The sequence below is a fragment of the Thunnus maccoyii genome, chromosome 4, assembly GCF_910596095.1.
Source record: "Thunnus maccoyii chromosome 4, fThuMac1.1, whole genome shotgun sequence".
Classification (NCBI taxonomy): domain Eukaryota; kingdom Metazoa; phylum Chordata; class Actinopteri; order Scombriformes; family Scombridae; genus Thunnus; species Thunnus maccoyii.
Window position 1 is genome coordinate 5,630,654 of NC_056536.1, and position 22,950 is coordinate 5,653,603.

The 22,950-nt window shown below is 37.7% G+C and overlaps 1 protein-coding gene across 1 annotated transcript; it reads right to left on the reverse strand.

Annotated features, from left to right (window-relative positions):
- Window positions 1–107: 107 nt before the first annotated feature.
- Window positions 108–4,752, reverse strand: si:dkey-8e10.3 (serine/threonine-protein kinase SBK1). Its single transcript, XM_042408340.1, has 4 exons — window positions 4,678–4,752; window positions 3,408–3,570; window positions 2,393–2,595; window positions 108–740 (listed from the first exon to the last, which is right to left on the reverse strand). Exons 2-4 carry the CDS (start codon window positions 3,568–3,570, stop codon window positions 108–110), a joined length of 999 nt encoding a protein of 332 aa, XP_042264274.1. The 5' UTR covers window positions 4,678–4,752.
- Window positions 4,753–22,950: the final 18,198 nt, after the last annotated feature.

Below are 22,950 nucleotides of genomic sequence, written 5' to 3' on the forward strand. Positions count from 1 at the left end.
TAATTAATAATTATTTAATAATATATTTTACATGCTGTCAAAGCATAAGGGCATTACAGATTAAATGAAGTCTGTTACTAAGCATCTCCATCTCTCCATGCCCAGGATTATTCCTTGGAAGTGCTGACTTTTTCTTTTTCCGCTGTCTGCTGTTGCCCGTCCCCATGTACCTTCTTAAGCCAGTCTTTCTCCACATAATCTCTCACCTCCCCAACTGTACACCTCTTTCCTGCATCCAGAGCCAAGAGCTTACTAAACAACTCCATGGCTTCTGGAGTGAACCTTTTCCACAAAGGAGGAATCTCTTCCTCGGTGGTAGGCCTCTCCTCCATTCTGCACCAGTCGGCAAACTCCTGGTAGAAGTCGTCCGAGTCCATGCAACGCTCCCAGGGGAAGTAGCCTGTAAGGATGCAGAAGATAACCACCCCGAAGGCCCATGTGTCTAGGCTTGGCTCCACGCTAAGTGGAGGAGCTGTGACTTCTTTCTGGCCCTCCGTCAGGGCAACACTGCAAAGCTCTGGGGCCATGTAGGGCAGGGTTCCTGTGATGAAGCGTATCAGTGTGCCTCTCTTCTGGGCCAGGCCAAAGTCTGCTAGCTTCACCTGGCAGCAGTGATTGTCCAGCAGGAGGATGTTCTCAGGCTTGACATCACGGTGGACCAGGCCATGGCTGTGGATGAACTCCAAAGCGCTGGCAATTTGGAGGACACAACGTTTTACAGATGACTCCGGGATACCCACCTGGAACAATTGGACAAAGGACGTGTAGTTTTCCAAAAAGTGAAGACATACAGCACTCAAGTGTGGACATATAGCACTCATCACAAAGCACCACATGAAGAAAGAAAGGCTGAATCCAAATGTCCACCCTCCAGACTTGTGGGCTGGGCTCTTGCTGATTTCAAGCATAAGTACTAGTGACGTCCTTACTGTCATCACGTTTTCAAGACTGTAAGGCCACACCAGCCCCTGTAAGCCCTGCACTTCACAACTTTTATACTATCACTTTTTTAAAATGCATGCATATATTTTTTTCTTCATATCTATACACATTTGTATGGTTAGATATCTCTACAGGGTGCCTAGGCTATGGCCACAGACTTTTATTGCATGTCATACCCGTATATTGCTCTTTTGTCTAATTCAATCAGTGAAGTCTGCACCCCAAGTGGACAATTTAGAACTCTGACGTCTCTCCAGAAGTTTGCAGAAAATCCACAATTGATGAACTGTGGATTTAGACAGCTCTAGACAATTGGGGACTTTCTTGAAATGCAGCCATTAAGTCTGCAAGTCCTAACACTTTGATTCAGCCAAAAACCTTCCCACAATCTTAGGGACAACAGGGAGATATGAAATTATTCAATAAATTGAACTTTTTGTCTTTGCACGATCACATTTACTAGAGGGACAGACTGAAAAAGGACTCAGCACACTGATCTGCGCTCTTGGTTTGTGTTTGTTGACAAGGTTCTATCTCTTGTACCAACAGCTGAAGCCAGTGGAGCCAAAGGGGCAGTGTGCAGATTTGGTATACTCCCTGGAGATATCAGACTGATGTCAAAACATAAACAGCAGGAGCAGATGTTTTTTTGTGCAGAAGTCTCTGCTCTGTATGGATTATTGAAGTAAAGGCCTGTGCTCCACTAGTTCCAGCACCTGGTACTGACAGCCCACAGCTGTGAGGGATAACATGTCATTTTTGAATATGCTTAACAGTGATAGCCTTGCAGATGTTGCAGGTATTTTGTTATTTTTACTCTACTGTCTTATGTATGAAGTCATAAAATGTTTTACTTTTTCTGTATTTTACAGAAGAAAACACAAAATGTGAAGTGAATCGTCCTCTGGCTAGAAGAAAAATTGAGATTTTATGTTTTTTGGCTCTGCCCAGCCCTAATACTAGGTGTGCCCAATATGACTCTAGGGATGACAATGTCAACAACTCTTGATGGATTGCCACAAAATTTTGCACAGACATTCATGACACCCCAAGGATCATTGCATTGGGGATCCCCTGAATTTTCATGTGGCACAACCAGCTGGTAAACCTTTTTATTTGTCCAATACTTTGGTTTATGACCAAATATCTGCAAAACTAATGACATTCCCATCAGCTACAGCTGTACTTGGTGGTATACAAGCTAAACATATGTGGCTTCAGAATGCCAGCTAAACCTAACATTAAGGTGAAAATGTTTTTTTTTTTTTTTCAAAAATTCAATATTCATCCATTACTTTTAATTTTGTCCAGCTGTGCTGTTCCTCAATTTCCTTTTTGGATTGTGGTGAAAAATTGGCCATCAACAGCACACTAAAAAATTGCTTAGAAATAGTGTGGAGTATGGATTTCGTACAAAGCCTTAGTCTTATTTTGACAATGTTTGACTCACCTTTGGCTGAATGACAGCAAACAGGTCCCTCCCAATGACAAGCTCCTGGGCAAAGCAGTAGTGCTCATTAGACTGGAAGGCAATGCCAAAGAGGCCCACAATGCAGGGGTGACAGGATAGGTGTAAGGAGATGCAGTACTCGCGCAGAAAGCCCTGCAGCTTAGTCGAGGCTTTGGGCATCACTTTCAAGGCCATGGGAGTCCCTGCAGATCATTGGCTGTTATTATCAGTGTTCATGCACATCTTCTTTGTTTCACTAAAGAAGTACAAATTACACTTGAAAACAACAGTGTACTGATATTAGGTTGTTGCTGTATACAAAGCTTTTCCACAACCCCCAGAACTTCTCCCCACCATCCCAATGGTTTTCAAATTCAAAGCCTCCAGGCCTTCAGCCAGCCAGCCTCATGTCAGCTTGTGTTCTGGCATGACTCTTTTTCTCTCTGGCCCGTCTGAGGTTTGTGGAGTCACCCATCTTATTTTTGTTTTTCAAGAAGTACTTCTTCCACCACTCTACTCACTGTGTCTGCTTTGTTCTAAGGTACTTCTCTCTCCTTAGCTCTTAATTTATTTCCAGTTTTCAGAGATTGGTATGCTTGCTCTATTTTAGGATTACAGCATCCCCAAGCTAAATTAGTGGTAACAGCAATAACATTACATTATAACAGTATGACAGCCAAGTTATCTTACTGCATATTTATTTGAAACATTAAAATGTCAAGATAACTTAAATTAAACAAAGAACTTGATGTGTTAGAAAATGTGGTCATCGTCTATTTTTCTATCTATCAATTTGTTCTAATTTTTTTTACCAAGACAGCGTAATGTTGCTAATACTGGAGTCATAAAACACCACCTTTTTTTCTTGGGGAAAAGTGCCTCAGATCATACAATATTTCATGAGCATGGTTATATTAGTATAATTGGGGATTCGGTACAAAAACATCACACACTTATTACAAAGTCTCTACTATCTCTCTACTGTAAGAGATTAGAAATCAAAACAAAGTTATACCCCTGAAGCGATGCGTGACCAGCAGCACTTTGCCGTATTTCCCTCGGCCAATCTCCTTGATGATGTTGAAGTGTTCCTGGATCTCCAAGTTACTGAGACTCTGAGCCGTCAGCTCCATCAGCTCGTCGATCAGGCTACCGTCAGCGAGGCCCAACTCGATCATCTTTACTCAGACACAAACAGGACAAAAGAAATACTTTTATTAACAGATGTTTTTTAGACTGCCATATGATGTGTCCCTTATATCATGATATATTGTGCCATAAAAAACAGAGCATTTCTAGATCAAATATCTTTTAGAACTACGTTTCAAAATACACATCAATTATCAATTGTTTTCCTTTTAGAAAAAAAATTACAGAAAATGGACATTGAATCAAAACTAATTTAAGAACCAACATTATAGAGTATTTATGTCATTGTCAATGTATCCAATTATACATTAAATTTATAGTATATTAGTATCTTTGCCTGACTTATTTACCAAAGCATTCTGAGTGCTGAATTTCACTTGAAGTTTTACTAAATAGCATACACAAATATAAAAAAGCAATATTTTTTATGTGAAAAACGTATACAACAAATATGACAAATAGATTTTATTTTTATTCAGAAATGATCCCACACTGTGTATTAGCCACAGTACTTAATATAGATGGTATTATTATATTTATATGCAATTTCTCAATTATGAATTCTGAATGCACAAGTTGAAGATAAACAATATTGCAAATGTTTTTATTATCACTTAATTTTTCATTTATGCAAGACATTTCCATGTTTTAATTTGATGAAAGATATTTTTTAAAGATTTAGTGTTGAGCTACTACACTCAACCTGACATCACCATTAATGTCTTGATTTTGTACAATAGGTGCTGTTTCTGTTGGTACAATTAACACTTTCTTTACTTTGTTTCTTGTTGAATTTGCTTAACATAAAACACATATACATACTTCCATTAAAGCTAATGATACCAAATGAATGCATTTAGTTATTTTCATGCCATACATGTAATCAGCTACTTCCAACTACTTTGTTGTAATAATAACAATGAAATCTATATAACATAATGTGGATAGAGAAAAAGAATGAATGAACTTTATGTCAAAGTATTTTTAGTACAAGCATCTGTGATCAACTGTAATTTGTACAGTATTAATCTGACTATTAGAATAGTATGTTGTTAACAGCAAAGCAATAGTACAAAATAGTAGTAGTAATGGATATTATTTAATATGGTTAAATATTGCTCACTTTCTTGTCTTACCTTTTATTAGTCTGTTCCCAATGCAGTTACTGGAGTCTGAAATCAGGCAAACCAAACACACCAAATGACTCACACCCACTCACACCACCATGCTTACAGCTTACAAAACATAACTAATCAATATGCTGAAGTAGTGCAGGTTGAATGTCTGCCCTGTCCGTCCTCCACTTTAGCTGCTGCTGCTGCTACATGGATCAGCCTTCAGAGTGGACCTGAGCACTTTTCACTGGCCAGTATACAGCTCAGCTCTCAACTGCTACGACAAATGATTACAAGCTGCCTCTGCAAAGGGCACTCACACCCACACACACACACACACACACACACTGGCCTACATACAGTATAATCGGCTACACACATGTATTGGAGCTCTTATATGTAGAAAAGCATGAACATTTAGTTCCACATACACAGATAACAGCTCTCACTCATTTACACGTTTCTTTATAGGACAACTTAGTTGTACTGTACTTAACAGGTTCAAGGGTCTATTACTACTAATGTACACACACACATAAATACAGTATAGAGCTGCAATAAATTAAAAAAGTCTCTCTATCTGAAAGCCCCTGCTCCCAGTGATTTTAAAGCAGCTGCATACAGTCTTCCATGAATTTAGCCTACCAGCCACACTTGGTGATTTTAGCCTTTTAAAACTGATGCTAAACCTCTACAAGTCATGCAGGTGAATCTTTATAAAGATTTTTCTGACTTTTCTGCTGGATTAAATTAATAAAACATGGAAGCACATGGACTTCAGAGACAAAATAGAATATAACAATGAAAAATAGCCTTTTTGATAAATTATTGTGACATGAAAACATTATAATATAGCACTATCTTAGTAACTAAGTATATTAACTCAAATACTGTAGGGTGATGATGTTTAAGGTACTTAATCCATTTCACATTTCCACAGTTCAGAGAGAAATATTCTACTTTTTACTCCACTACATTTATTTGACTGTATAGTTACTAGACAGTTTTTTTTTGTTTGTTTTACAGATTAAACAGTACATGAAATACTTAAAATAAAATCCACCTTGACTAACTACAACAGTAAAATGCTGCTTATTCACACATTAATGCATCAGTAATAATGATCTAATAGTATAACACCCACAGGATGCATTTTCTGCAGTGCTTTAATTTTGATTCTTTAAATTGATTTATCTCATAATACTCACACTTACTTCTTAAGTAACACTTTCAATGCAAGACTTTTACTTCTAAGAAAGTATTTTTACTGTGTCCAACTGTTACTTTTACTTGAGTAATGGATCTAGATTTTTCCTCCAGCGTTGATCGTTTTGCAGGGATTTGTTACCACTTCACAAACTGAGCTGAGTTGTCTAAGTAAATGTATGGCAGAACTTAAACATATGAGTCTGATTCTCTGATCAGATTGCACATTGCATACTTTCACTCAGACATACTATTGACTGTATATAAATATGGACGTCATGACAGCTCCCCAACAGTGAAGCCAAAACATCTCGAACAACCCTGGATGGCTGGCTACAGTATAGGTCATAAAACCTGCCCCTCCATTTTAGCAGATGGGACATGCGCCAAACTAAAAAAAAGTCAAAGTACACATCAAATAAATTTTTCCCAAAGATGGTTTCTGTCATTTTAGGCTCTTATCATGCTGATGTATTTTCAAGTGCTCATTTTTTTGATAAGTTTGTTTTAAATTAGTTATTTGACTATATAAAAAAAGGGGTGTGACATCATGATTGACAGCTGTGACAGCTGCTCTCAAACTTCCATCAGGCGGTGGGATGGCTGAAGGGGCGTGTCTTGTGGGCCGTAAAACCCAAGCCCCTAGGAACAGCGCCGGGCTTTGAAGCCAATTTGATATAGAGGCATAAATTTATTACAACGGTATATGATGCTATTGGGCCCAAAAAGACTTATATTATTACATTACATTACATAGTGACAGAGACATCTGTAAATCAGCGGATACATTCTTTTGAACATCACAACCCCCGTGAAATGATTTGATTCACTATCAGAATTTGATCCATTCAGTCTGATCACATTTTGAAAGTCTAGAAGAGCCGCATGATTGAATTGTTTTATCCCCATTCAAGTTATGCAGAGGGCTAAACCAGATGTTAGCGGTCTCGGCTGGCAGAAGTCTCTACTGAGCATGCTGACTCATTGGACCCATACAGCATGTACAGAATGTACTCATCCGGGGAATTTCTTTACAGCGGGAAGTGACTTTTTTGGCTTCATGCTCCACTGAGCAATGGTTGAAAAGAAGAATGCAGATGATACCCAATTATATTTATCAATGAAGCCAGATGAAACCAATCAGTTAAACAAACTCCAAGCATGCCTTAAGGACATAAAGACTTGGATGACCTGCAATTTTCTACTACTAAATTCTGGTAAAACTGAAGTTATCGTGCTTGGCCCTAAACACCTTAGAAACACATTATCTAATAATATAGCTACTCTGGATGGCATTACCCTGGCCTCCAGCACCACCGTAAGGAATCTGGGAGTTATCTTTGATCAGGATCTGTCCTTTAACTCCCATATAAATCAAATCTCAAAGACTGCCTTTTTTCACTTACGTAATATCACAAAAATCAGGCACATCCTGTTCCAAAAAGATGCAGAAAAACTAGTCCACGCATTTGTTACTTCTAGGCTGGATTATTGCAATTCTTTAGTATTCAGGCTGCCCTAACAAGTCTCTAAAGACTCTCCAGCTGGTCCAGAATGCAGCTGCACATGTACTAACAAAAACTAGAAAAAGAGATCACATTTCCCCATTTTAGCTTCGCTACATTGGCTTCCTGTAAAATTTAGAATAGAATTGAAAATCCTTCTCCTAACTTACAAAGCCCTTAATGGTCAGGCACCATCATATCTTGAAGAGCTCATAGTGCCGTATTATCCCACTAGAACACTGCACTCCCAGAATACAAGCTCACTGGTGGTTCCTACAGTCTTTAAAAGTAGAATGGGAGGCAGAGCCTTCAGCTATCAGGCTACTCTCTTGTGGAACCATCTTCCAGATTCGGTCTGGGGTGCAGACACCCTCTCTATGTTTAAGACTATGCTTAAAACTTTCCTTTTTGATAAAGCTTATAGTTAGGGCCGACCAGGCTCACCTTGGATCAGCCCTTAGTTATGCTGCAATAGGCCTAGACTGCTGGGGGACTTCCCATGATGCACTGAGCTCCTCTCTCCTCCTCTCCATCTGTATGCATTCATGTAACATCAATGCATGTCACTAACTTGGCTTCTTCCCCGGAGTTTTTTGTGCTTTCTCATCTCGCAGAAAACCTGGGGTTGCAGGCCTAGCCTTCGCGGTCCTCCGCAGTCCTGTTGGCATCCTTCCCTGGCTATTGCTTCTGCTATTGCTGCTGTTATTGTTATTGTTATGATTGTTGTTATTCTGTGCCCCCCCCTTTTTTTTTGCTAAATTTTACAGTGATTACTTAAAGGTGCAGTATGTAGAATTTGGTGGCATCTAGCAGAACAGACTTGGCAGAAATGGAATATAATATTCATGAGTATGTTTTCATTGGTGTATAATCACCTAAACATAATAATCGCTGTGTTTTTGTTACCTTAGAATTAGCCCTTTAGATCTACATATGGAGCGGGTCTTCTTCCACAGAGCCCACCATGTTGCACCGCCATGTTACTACAGTAGCCCAGAATGGACAAACCAAACACTAGCTTTAGAGAGGGCCTTTCACGCTTTTCATGAGTTTCGCACTCCTACATGCTTGGAGGGTGAGGGGAGGGATATTCAGTTGGTTGCAATCTGCAACCTCACCAATAGATGCCACTAAATACTACACACTGGCTCTTTAACACCTTAATTGTTATTACAGTATAATATGATATATATGCTATGATACATATGGGCATTCACTTTTAAATAAGCATCCTGTGCATGTTGGTTAAAACTTTCCACAAAATAGTGGGAGGCTGAAACAGATCCAACAGCATACCAGCGGGAGTCTTACCTTCATGGCCGAACTGCAAGCCATGACTGCACTCAAGCTGTGGCACTCGTACAGACAACTCCCCCGAGGTGCTGCCTACAGCTCAGAAAAGGTCTAATGGGGTGTTGCTCTATGCACCTGTGTGTGTGTGCGCGTGTGTGTGTTGGCCTGCGTTTCATTTACTGTGAATTCACTCAACACTGTGACCTCTGGTAGTTATTCTGGGGGCAGCAGCATCCACGCGCACTGGACTAACGATACAAATACATGGATACTTTGGTGTTTTGGCCCTGCTGGCTCCTGCAGGGCTCTGGTGGGTTAATGAGATGTCAGTCAGTGCAGTTCAGGGCTGCTGAGTGTCCCAAAAGCTAAGGTGCCAAGCTCATTTTTCAGTCATGGAAAAGAAGTCAAGTTTATTTATAGATAACACTCTAAAAAACAAGTATTGACCAAAGTGCTTTGTGGAGAGATTTTTTAAAAAATATGATTAAACAATTAAAACAAAAATGAATACGAAAATAATTGTAAGAGATCAAATTAAAATGATTTTAAAGTTATAAAACACAATTGTAAAAAGGTGGGTCTTTAGTTGGGATTTAAAAGTGGCGATAGATAGAGGTGACTTAACAGTGTGGGGGGTGAACCGTTCTTCAGTCTGGGAGTAGCAATTGAAAATGGAGTATGGGTTGTGAAGATCGGATATGTCAGCTGTCAGCCCATGTAGAGTTTTAAAAACAAAAATCTTAATCATTTGTTTTTGCTTGTTTTTAATTTCTTCCATTTATAGGCTTTTGACATGGTTATTGTACTGTATATTAGTTAGACTGTTCACAAATGCTGTTGTTTTGCATATGAGTAGTATTCTGTATGATCTAGGAGACTTTTTTAAAGGAAAAAAAAATTTAATTTGAAATTTTGTAATTTTTGTCTTTATGTCCATAAGTTTTCAATATAACACAAATATCCACATATGAATGGTTGGAGGAGATTCCAGGGATATGAAGATCATGTTGATGGGACATCCTGAGCATTAGCAATATTAAAAAATGTATAGATTGTGCCAAATGAACAAAACCACATTTTCCTTTATGTTATCACTCAGATTGTTTTGCTGATTGTAATTTTCTGTATTTTCCTGTAACAGTCAGGAAAGCATCAGTATCTTTTGTGACATGATTCTGATTGTTGTTTTTACAAGGGGGGGTAACATTACAGCAAATCCACTCCACAGAATTACATGCTGCGTTTGCTTTGGAACACTTTCAAATTTGATGACGATGATCCAAGATCTCAAGTTATAGGGAAATATTTTTTCTTTGATTTTGAAAATGGATTTACCGCTTATCTTTTACAAATCATTGAGAATCATGGAGTGAGTGTATGATATCTGATACATTCAGTTTGAGTTATTTTTGAGATTAAGTGGTATGAAGTTTGACGCAAATTGCATCCCTTTGGTGCAAAGGGTTAGAAGAGACTGAAGTTCATGTGCCTCTCCTGGTTTTTAAGAGGAAGTATGTGTTGTCACATGTCACATAATGCAAATGATGCGATAGGGCTTAAAATGTAACCTTGCACTACTGCACAATAGACAGTAGCAAAGGAGGATAAAAAATGACGATCATAACAAAAATGGTATATATGGTATAAAGCTTTGATGCTTTTTGTGACCCATCCAAGTGAAACTATTAGGATGTAATGAGGTTTTACATTTTCAAATTGGCTCATTATAGTAATCTTTGCTTGAGACAAAGCTAAGATGTAACTATACATACTGTATCTATTTTTTTCTACGTCATGGCTTCTAAAAGCATCCTGTTATACTCTGTCCACTAACATCATAGCAACCCTCCAGAGTGCTCAGTCAGGCTGCCATCAGTGATTAAAGTTAGGTTGGTGAATGTGGTGAATGGTGGAGAATGTTTTGAAGTTTGAGATCATCATATTACGCTTTCACCACAGACATGGGGTCATGTAATATTTGGATTCTTTTACATCCCAGGACGGTGTAGTCTTTGAGGCGCCAGACAGGGTCCATATTCCAACTTCCTGCCTCATCACAATACCGCTGCTGTCCTCATTGTCTCACAGGAATGGAATTACAGATCTGTGTGGACTGATGAAAAACATGCTGAGTTCTCGCTGTTCCTTTGGCATTTTGAGATCAATTTGAGGAAGATATAACATGCAGTGTAGTTTCAGCTGTCAGCTCAGGGATATAAGTTAGAAGACTATGGTTATTTTCCTCTCTTAATGTTAGAATAAATGAGGAGGCATTCACAATTTCATGGTTTTTGACATGCAGTGAAAATAAAACTGAAGGGAATATTATCTCCACTGATGATTCACTGTTCCTGCCTCCACATCATGGAAAGCTCATTAGGAGCAATGAGGCCAGTGTTTCCAAAACATTATCTGTGTTCTACATAGCTGAGTGAGTCATGATGTTATCAAGTTCATAATGCACACAGTTCTTTGAGGAAATCAATTAATGTTGACAAAGACTAAAAAAACATTTTATGCTCTAACATGAACCCTTTGATATAGAAGTACCAAAAGGCAAGCTAGAAAAAGAAAATTTCTGGAGATCCAATTTCTAAGTCTGATCTAAATTCTTTTCTCTCTTGTGTTTATGAATTAAGAACAAGTGAAAAAAAAAGATTTGCCAGGATTTTTGTATGAGTTTTACAACAAGTGTCTGTTGTTGTAATACTCATTTCGGCCACAAGGGGCCACAAGTGCACCACTACTCCATGTTCTCAATAGGACTGAAAGCATTCATGTTTTCTTCCAGGTGAGTTTTAATAGCTCCATACCCTCTAAACACAAGGTACATATACTGTGTATTAGCAAGTTATGTAACATTACTGTCGCTAATCTGCCATTAGCGTTAACTATACTGACGTTAGCTGTTAGCCTGATAGCTAGCAGGCTAAGGGCTATCGGCTGTTAGGGCGCTAGCAAAACTGGCAAAACTTAATTTTTTTTGGCTGGCAAAACTTTTTTTTTTTCACCTGTTTCACAGATGATTTTTTTATGTAACTTAGAAAGATTATCCTGGCAAAACCTTTTTTCACTTGTTCTTAACTCATAAACACAAGAGAGAAAAGAATTTAGATCAGACATAGAAATTGGATCTCCAGAAAGTCTTTTTTCTCGCTTGCCTTTCAGGGCTTCCGTACTTTGACATTTAGGGAAAATATGCTCATTTGTCATCTTACCCAGAGTCAGACCAGAAGATGCATATCAGTTTCAAGTCCGTGTGCCCAGTACAGAGATAGGCCTGGGACGTGACTAACTTTGCTCGCCTTGAGGCAAGGGAAAACATCTCGGCTCCATCAAAAGTGAAAAAGTATACCTTGCTACAACTGTTTCATTGACCTATTGTTATGTGAAGAAAAAGAAACCAAGACACTGGACTGTGGTTTCCTTTACATAGCTTACAGACTGTCTCATCCTTCCAATCTTTGTTCTGTGCTATGTCTTCCACCTCTCTGTAAGCCAACTAGATGCATTGATCTCTTCATTCTCTTCATTTCTCTGACTGTGAGTTTATTGCAAACAAAAATATATCTCAAAATATCGTTGATAATTTAGGAAACACAGAGCAATTACCAAAATGTTTTCAATGCATTTATACTTGGGAGCGAAAGGTTTTCTCATTCTGATTGAAATAATAAACAAACATTATTGCTATGACAACCGTAGATTTATGTCAGTAAGGTAAGACACTTGTAACCTATGACTGCAGGAGCAGCATTCTAATGAACATTGTACCACTCACTCCTGTACTGGAGAGACAAATAACCAACCAAGATAACATAAGGAGCTGCATCTGTGAAAGTCCAGCGACTATGTGGCTGTCCTCATAGTAACAGGGTTAACATTTACAACCATAGTTCTCTCTCTCATGTGCTACATACTCTAGCACATACATTGTCCAATAGCAGCATCTCTCCATTGACATGAACATTCACATCAGCAGTAACAACATGCTTGTCTTGAGCTTGTCTTGTAGGAATATTAGCGGGAGATTTTGTACTTTTCTACACTACATTTATGCAATGGCAGTAGTTATTATTATCACTAGTAATTCTCCAGTATTAAATATTTAAATGCAAAATATATAAAAACAAACAAACAAACAAACAAACAAACAACAACAACAAAACAGTTAAAGTGTCCATGATAATGTTTTGTTTTTAGTAATGGTGTCAGATGGGCCCACTACATAATTAAAATTCTCCTTACAAATTAAACCTATATTATTGATTTTGTTTTTTGGCATAAATATATAACACAATATATATCAAAAAATGATGATGCAGAATGGCAGATGTGTTAGCAAACTGTTGCCTACTCAGGCTATGCATCCAGCACACACAGATCATCAATTAGCCTACTTGGAGTTATGCACTATCCGCCTTCCACATCTGGAAACAACATTGATCAGAGTGGTGAGAGTGAACCAAACAGTAAAGCTGCAGGCCAGAAGAACAAAACAATGAGCTGAAAGAAACACTCTGTAGAGCTGAGGGGAACAGAGTCTGGTGATAATTCTCTGAAGATTTGTCAATATAAGTGATCACTTTCACATTATACACTGTGCATTGTACAGAAAAGACTTTGAGGATCTGAATGTATTTTTGCCACCACTCTCAGTAGCAACAGAGCGTGTGTTGTGAACAGTGAATTCCACACAAACTGCAGCTGTTCTGAACAATAGCCAAATAGACAGGAGGCTGGATGACATATAATGCAAGGCTTGAACACTAAGATTTTGAAATTTAGCCCTGTGTGAAATTACATTAACTTGTCATGATTTCCAAACGTGTCCGCCTTATCATCAGATCATATCTGACAGCTGTTCTTACACTGGCCAGACCATTAATGTGAGGTTGTGACTTCACTATTTCTACATGCACAAATTGCCCGTACATGATGTTTCAGTCATTTGGCTAGTTTACAGACACATTCTGTTTATGTGGCTTAGCATGTGTGTGCGTGCGCATGGTGTGCAAGAGTGGTTTCACCCACTCTACAAGGGTGAAATGCTTCACCCATCACACATTAAAATATAGACATGTTCAGACACACGTAGCATAAGCACCTGCTGTGGAAGAAAAGATTTATTAATCACCAGTAATGATTCTGGGTATTGGGTTCTTGGGCGTGAGAAACTGCATCTTTACAGTCCAAGTTTTGGTGACAGATGGTCCATCATGCACCATGGTTCTGTCATTCACAAACACACACACACATACACACATGCACAAGGCATGCACAGCATCCATGCACCCATTCGTACATGCACACAGATTTAACATTCCCAGTTACATTCTTCAGCTGCTGCTTTTAAGTTCTGAGGGTTCTTCGTTATCACACATACTGTACATCCACATAACTGTTATTATTATTGTCAAATTATTATCATTATGTACCGGTAATCTGTTGATCCACGATAACAAAATTATTAGCCTGCTGCTTTTCTATAAATGCTCCCACCAAAAAAGTAAAGTGAACCTTTTCCCTTGAGTAATATTTAATATTACACTTTACTGTTAGCCCCAAACTGTATTTAGCATTTATAAATAGTATACTGTACTGTACTTAAATGGTCATAGCATACTATAATATAGTTGTCAGCAGATAAACATTTTAAATGTTCATCAATCAACATTTGTTCAATAATAAATTTTCACTCATATTTGATGATATATTGTCACGCATGAACAAATCCTCACAGTGTTTAATACAACATTAATCAACTGTTTATACATAAAAATCACAGACGGGGTTTAAAACTGTTTATAAATGTGTTCAAACTCATGAAGACACATTGAGCTTCAAAGTTTAGATCTTTTTGACAAAAAAAATCTTGCAGATGGAACTTGCCCAAGTGCCATGGGGAGTGAAGAAGTATTTATCATTAGATAAATATGTAATTAAAGCTATAATATGTAACTATTCCACATTAGTTTCTTGTTGTTGTGTTCTTAGATTATCCCAAATGTTTTCAACAATCAAACCCAGAGAAATCAGTAAGTTTAATCAAGGTAACAGTTTGTTACTCTATCAAAGAGTATATGCGCACAAGATGATAGTCATTTGCATGCATCAATGTCGTGGTTGTCCTCCACAATGGCATCTACCAAAGAGTATAGGCATACAAGATAATACATCAGTGTTGTAGTTGTCCACCAAAAACTTCAATAAATAATAATAAGTCATAAATGGACTTTTATTCAGTTTTAAGCCACATTTTTATGATAAACCTTTTAAATCTTGGTCATTTTTAAGTATATCTTTTAACCAGATGAAGGATTTTAGTCATCGGACGTCTGGATCTTAAGTTGTCAGAGAAACAGCTCAGTAAATTTTAACAGCAGCTGAGCTTGCAGCCCATCCTCACGTCCTGTGTCCGGTGGACACAGGACGTGAGGATTATTTATGAGGATTATTTATTATTTTTAATGTAAACTGCTTTATACACTGTTTTTACCAGTTTTAATCAATGATTCTGTTGAAGTAAATATAATTAATTAATATAATTGTTACATTTTATAAATAATAACACATCATTTCATATTCATATCATATCTGTCATATAAAATATGTAGATGTATTTACATTATATTGTCAGACATTAATTAACTGTTACACCAGTTATATATGATTCAACAACACTACAGTGTGTTATATATTATATATTTATTGTTTGTATACTGCTTATAAATGTTGAATAAGGGGGTTAATATAAAGTGTTACCAGTTAAGGTAAATCAAGAAAGAAAGACTTGCCTGGAGAAGAGACAGATGAGAAAATTCATCAAATCCACATGTGAGCTAACACAGGCTTCAAGGGAGGAAGGTCTTTTCAACTGTGAGCTTTAAAATTTCGCATGAGTAAAACTTTGCAAGCATGGACCTTTAACTTGTACAAGGCTCATACTGAGAGTGTACCATTTGAATAAAACCTCTGATGGATCGCAGTATTCTCACAGCAGGTCTGCAAGAAAGTAAAACACAAAGTATCACCTGAAAATGCCTGAAAATATCTTTAGTGCATAACAGTGTGTGCTGACAGAGAAACTGTAGTTCAATTGTATGTGCATACAAATTGAAGTCATAATAAACAGTAATTTGAGATCACTAAGTAGTGTATGTGTAATGTACTACAGAATACCTCTGATGAAATGTACAGCACAGATGGTCAAACAAGGGGAGGAGGCCGCTGGGCCTTAATATAGAAAGGTTAGTAAGTGGATGGAGTGAAGGAATGGGGTTTACAGCAGTGCTAGTGTTGATAGAGTGGGTGAAGACAGGCTGCTAAGATATAGTTTCAGATTGACATGCCACTTCAGGGTTAGAGCCCCATGTCCCCCCAAGTTGTACTTCTGAACTCAGTTGTACCTTAACACTACACACCTTTATTTTCCAGTTATTCAGCTAATTTCGGCAACAAAAGTATAGAGTTTTGGGTCAAAAATGTATTGAAATGTTCAAAGTTCATTCTTGACCTTGGAAAAAGCAGTTAAAGAAAAATAATCTTACCACAAGATACATCGAGCTGTCCTCAAGCTTTTAATCATATCACATGATCTACATCAGCAGATGGGGTTTACCCATGCAGTTGGCATGGACTTGGTGTTCAAATTTCCATTTTCCATTCATCAGTTAATTTCATTTATAATGTAAAAGTAGCAGACATTTTCTGGTTATAGCTTCTCAAATGTGTTGCTTTTCTTTCTCTTATGTCCCTATGCTTTTTTTTGTGTTTATTTGTTTTTTGTTGTTTTTTTACTAAAGTACTGATTAAAAAAAAAAAATTACACCCTTGTGACAAAAATAAATAATAGCATTGCGACAGAACTGACAAATCGCCTAGGACCTCTTGTTGTTATAACCTTTCAAATAAACCACTCTCCCTGATGTGTGCCAGACTCTCTGAGAGACCTTTCGGACATGTCTTCTCTGTGATGATTTATAGAGAGTCACAAAGTCTCTTGGTCATGGACTCAGTTATTTAGGATAGCTGGGGACATGGCTGACATTAGGAAGTGGTTTGATGTCTGAATCGTCCAATCATTTCTAAATGCAGAAATAGGTGAGACAAAAAACAAATGCAGATACTGTATGTATGTTTTCCCATTATAACACTTCAAAAACTGAAGGGCTGTTTGTATAATTTGCTTAAATGCTACCATGTAATTTCAATCTTCAATGTAATGTTAATTTAGTTAAGTATTACGTGTTTCCTCACCCCAATGTACCCTAAAAATACAAAGAGAATGCATTTTCTATTTTGAATAAGTGTTGAGTTTGTTCACTACAGGGTTAATATGATTCTGGGCAAATGTTGAAAGCAAAAAGTTTTTGTAGTCTGTCAGTTGGTCGGTCAACCACTTTGGTCCAGACTGAAATATCTCAACAATTACGGTTACCATTAAAGTTGGTATAGCATGTCCCCAGACAATGAATTCTAATGACTTTGGAGATCCCGTCAGCACCACCAGCAGGTCAAAACTTTTTGTTACCTAGTGAAATATCTCAACATGTCTAGCACCACCATGAGGTTGACATATCTATGTTTAACTGAAATATATCAACATTACCGTGGAATTTAGTTCATACAGCCATAGTGTCCAGAGGATCAATACTAATTACTCTGGTGATCCTCTGACTTTTCATCTAGCTACCTGTCAACCTGCAGCAGGTCAACGTTTTCACTTATCCTGTGAAATACCTCAACATGTATCTCAACAGGATGAATTGTAATAATGTGATCACTTTTCATCTAGAGCCAATTCAGAGTGACTATTTAGTTTATGAGTTCTGGCTGTATATGGTAAACAATATACCTGCTAAATGCTAAACATCAGCACGTTAGCATGCTGATGTTTAGCATTTAGCTCAGGTACACCTTCAGACCTGCTAGCGTGACTGTAGATTCTTTTTACGCTGCTGGAATCAATGAGGAGTTTTGATAGTTTAATGGCTACTTCTACAGTGGTGTATGCTTCTTCTAATCATTGAACTTGTGGGGTAAAACCTCTCCAAAAACCTGACTGTGACAAATGACAAATTGAGTTGTGAGAACAGCACAGGTGGTTTGGGGGGGGGGGGGGGATTACTGGTAGGCTAACTCCTGGTGGTTTTACAGAAGTTATGTTCAGGATGCATGTTTTATGACACCTCATGTTCCTGCCAAGGCAAATATCAAACAATGGAATGAGCCGCAATGACCAAGGGAGTCACACCAGAATCATGTTACAAAGTGAACATTCTCTCTCTACTTCTCTCCCTCCTCCCTCTATCTTTTTCCATCTGATGAATCCAAAACAGCACCAACACAATGATGTTCTTTCAGGCTTACAGCAGGGCCTGTGGCTGGTGTTAATTGAGATAATTGTGTGGTATGAGGCTGAGCCTCCACTATGCCCGTCCAGATATTCCTATCATGGGGTAACAGGGTGGCATTCAGATTCCAAAAGATTTTACAGGGAGCAGAGGATGGAAATGTATCCTGGCACAGCACTGAGGTTGTAATCCCTGGAGGACTTCCAAGTTGGTGGATACAGTGTGTTGTGTTTTGTCAACAACTACTGTTATACTAGAGTTGTGTCCTGTTGTGGTGGATCTCTAAGAATAGCTTGATGGTAAGTCAAGTTGGCCAGTAGGAGTACATGCAATACTCAGATGGAGGTGACAATACAATCAAATGTTTCAGTGACTTCATCTGTGACAATAAATTTATGAATCCATGAAAAAATATATTCTGAATCTGATGCAGGAAAAAGTCTCTAAAGCTTACTAAAGATGCAATTAATATTTTTCCTCGGAAACACCAATAAAACAGTCTCAACTCAAGATCCACTCTCTTGAGCTTTTGACCATCAAACACTCTAATAAGGATTGAGATTTTCTCAATTGTCATAGAACTGATGTTCAAACTTTCCATCATTCTGAGCACTTTTAGGAGTCCTGGTTTTGTTGCCTCAGAATAATGTGCTAGTTTGTACATATACTTAAATGACAACTGAACAAAATCTGTCTATGAAAACTGTGTGATACAGGCGAAAGCTCCAGAACAACCAGGTAGGTGGACCTTGACAGTGGTGGAAGAAGCACTCAGCTCCTTTACTTAAGTAAAAGTACCAATACAAAAATGTAAAAATACTCCATTACAAGTAAAAGTCTCGCATGAAAAATCCTACTTAAGCAAAAGTACATAAGTATCATCAGCTGCCAAATAAATGTAGAGTAGAGTGTAGAGTGTAGAATGTAATGTAGAGTAGAAAGTACAACATTTCCCTCTGAAACGTAGTAGAGAGTATAGACTGGAAATAAGTGAGTAAAGTACCTCAAAATTGTACTTACGTAAAGTACTTGAGTAAATGTACTTACAGTAGTTACTTTCCACCACTGGAAGTTTCTAACATCCTTAACTTTTACATCATCCTTAAATAATGCAAAAATGTTGACATGCTCAGTCAGCATCTTTACAATCTGGTCAAATACACACATTTTTTTTTCAACCAAAATATCAAATAATGTTAAAATAAAATGCTTATGCTCAGTGCTATCACACTAAAACCTGATGTCAGCTTTGACATCTTTGCCATTGACACACAGTGAAAAGAATAAGTTTTGTTCTGTCTTTTTCAAGCACTCTCTAGATTCCACTCTTATAGTCAAAGCATTGTAACTATATGTTTATTCACGTCCCCAAAGAGGTGTGAGTAGCTTCACTGAATATTTATAGCAATGGGTGTCTGGTTTATGAGCACTGGTAATGAAGTGTAAAGAGCACTGACCTATGTCATGATGACAAGCTGACGGCTTTGGAATTTACTGTATTTCACCCACAGGCGATTCCTCCCTTTATCGTTGCTTTGTTGAAAGCTGCTGGATGACATGTATGATGATCTGTAATAATACAACACACTGACAGAAACACACAAGATGCTTTAACACTATAAAAGTAAAATATGTTGTTGATTTAAGTTAGAGAGCCAGTTTTCCTTCATAGTTAAGTTTTCTACCAAATTATATTTTGAGTTAGTAAAGGCAATGTGAAGTAAAAACAAGTAAAATGCTGCCATCTAGTGAAAGTAAAGGCAAACACATTTTCTATCTTCTGATGAAGAGAACATTCAAATGCCTGCAGGCCTGTTTGTATGTCTATATGAGAGGAATGTCCTTTCTTGAGACACGCAGTGCTGCTGTAGATAAACCTCTCACCACATTTAACAGAGTCCTTGTCAAGCAGTCAGTGATGCTATTCTGGCTCTCTCTAATGTGCTGAATACTGAGAGAAGAAACTGGATAGCTAACCTAACACCTCAGTTAGGATTCTTCACATTCTGCACACATTAACGTCACACCTTGTGAAAAGGAGTTTGCCTGAATGTAACATGAGCACTGACATCACCTCTAAGGACTTTTTTTTAGTTCATATTGCAAACACCAGATTCTGTAAATACATTACATGGTTACAATTTACAGTTATTTCAAGCCAAGGATGATGTGAGGATTAGACAAGTGTATATGGATACTTTTATGTGACATACACTATCCTCTGCACTTCCCACTGTACTATACAGCTAATATAAACATCATATTAGGCCTGTATTTTGTGCTGGTTCATGTGACTATGAATTTTGTGTGATTATTTATTTCCTGAGGAACTTGAAAAAAAAAATGCAGGAAAAGTTGCCATATTTTTTGGTTTAATTCTAAAGATCAACATTTTCGCATATTGCCTTCTTCAAGATCAAGTATATTCTTATTCACCAACTGGATCAAGACAATTCCAGATTTTTGCAAAATAAAGTACAATCAAGTAATGTAGTTTTTACACTGTGTGAAATGTCATATATTTCACTTCAAATATTATATTAAATCATCCCTCCTGTTCATACTGACCATCAGAAGATCCTTTCATACAGTTACAACGTAAGTGATGGAGGCTGAAATCCACAGTCCTTCTGTGCAAAAATGTATTTAAAAGTTTAAGTTAAATATATAAACAGAGCATTGTTATCTCTTACATGAAGGTGAGCCAAGCACTAGTTGTGCTTCGACAAACAGGAAAATCCATAAGTTCATGAATAAGCCAAATTAAACAAAGCTGTGGTCGCTTCAGAGGACCACAATGTACTGAAAACTGTAATATTTCACATACCCCATTTATGTAAATGTACATAATAATACATATTTACATTGTTTTCCTCTTTGTCTGGCAACACATACTATACTTCAGTGGCGGCTGGTGACTCAAAAAATTGGGGAGGACAGGAGGAAAACCAACATGGAATCTTGTTGGTTTTTTGATCAACAAACCGCATCAAACTATATCATTGTCCCACCTGATGAAATCCAAGGGGTGGAGGGCAATTTTGTACGCCAATAAAACAATTTGCTTTCAAAAACAAAAACCCCTGAGTGGTGAAAAGGCTGCTTCTTTAAAGACATTTAGCATATACATAATGTCTCTAAACAAAGAAGTGCTCATTTTAGCCATGGAGTGGTTCAAATGTGTCATTTTACCAACAAAGTGAAATTCAAATTTATTGTACTGTTCTATTGTGACAACAAATTTATGTTCTCATCAAAAACAGAAAAGATATCACAGCAATATAGATAGTATTCAGATCAGTGCTGAATACTAGAAAGATTGAACACTAAAAACATTCACAGATCTAAAAGTGTAGGTTCACATCAGAAAGTATTAATGCATGTATCAAATACATGACTTACACACTCTTATCTATATTTACGATATACAAAATAAAGGCCTAGTCTACAAAGCTGACATGTTAACACTAGGGGTGTTAACATGAACACAAAACTCATGGTTCGAATCGTATCACGGATTTGAGTCACGGATCTGATCATTATTAGGATCAGCGAAAAAAAAGGGGGAGACAAATAAAACTTTGTTTTCCATTTATTCGGTAACACACTGACAGCCAGAAACAGCACGGAACTTTTGCCCATGGTCATAAATGAAAACAACATTTAAGATGTCCAATGTTTAAATAAAATAAAATAAAATATATAAAATATTCAATGCCCACTTATTGCAATATGAGGCATGAAACCTTCCTCTTTTAAACAGTGAATGAAACAGCCTCTGTCCACATCATCAAAACTTGATGATAACAAACATTCACCGCTAACGTCAGTTAGCAGCTAGATGCCAACTAGCTGCTCAGCTGCAGCACATTAAAAAGCAGGTAAACATAACTCAAATGTCACATCGGACCCGTTAGATGCTGGTTTGATCATTGCTCTTCAAAATCCCTGTTAGCGACACACTGTCTGTCCATGACTTGTACTTACAGCAGTTTGTTTACTTTGTCTTAAATGAGACATTAAATTTTGCAATTAATCCGCAGTTCATATGCCTGCCGAACCGCAGGGGGCGATCCGTACGGATCACGGATCAACTACAATCAGTTAGCTACACCACTAGCTAACACTTGTTATTCTAGTTACTTTAAGCTTATTACTCAATATACGGCTCAGCTTAAAACAAACTAAAGAAACTGTCAGAAGCACACAGAAGCACACCTCCTGCACACTAGTCATACAACATCAACAGGTAACTGAACAACCACTCAATTAAAAACGAATGAATGAGTGAGTCCAGACAGCTCACTGTAACTTCAACAAGCAAACTAACATTACCCACAACACATTATATGATCTCTGCTGCATTCTTGTTAAGGAGATAAAAAACACAAAAAAGCCACACAGAGACATTTAACCATCAGAGATGAAATTAGTGACAAAAGACACAGACAGAGAGAAGCTGTATCTGACTCATGTTATCTGACGTCTTCTTCTTTCTTTCATGGAGAAGTATTCATGTCATAACGTCCATTTGTAGCTGTTGGTCATCTTGTATGTTAGTTAACAGAACTTTGTGGCTGCTGGTTAACCAGTCTGATATCATTAGCAACAATGACAAATAAGCTAACTCTCCTGGTTGTTTCTCCGGTTGCTTCTCTCTCCAGCCTCCCCGGCAGCGTCCTGCAGCTGCTGCACTGCACAGACCAGATAATTTCTCCCGCTAGCTTAACAACAGTCCTTAACAGTCCTTTCATGGATGTATAAAGAGTCCTTCAGGCTGTTACAACAAGCTAACTGTTGCGTTGGCTAACGCAAGGAGCTATCTACTGCTGCTACTCTGTCATGGCCAATCACAGATTAGCATGAAAAAAAATGAAATACATTGAGTCCAATGTAAGAGATCTCCCATCCTCCTCTGTCCCCCACTCCACCTC

Bases quoted from the DNA above. Each gene is read 5' to 3' on its own strand.
- si:dkey-8e10.3 (XM_042408340.1), bottom strand. From the start codon at position 3,570: ATGATCGAGTTGGGCCTCGCTGACGGTAGCCTGATCGACGAGCTGATG. The intron at 2,596-3,407 runs GTATAACTTTGT...AATGATCTGCAG, and splicing joins GGTCACGCATCGCTTCAGGG to GGACTCCCATGGCCTTGAAA. The intron at 741-2,392 runs GTGAGTCAAACA...CAATTGTTCCAG, and splicing joins TTGCTGTCATTCAGCCAAAG to GTGGGTATCCCGGAGTCATC.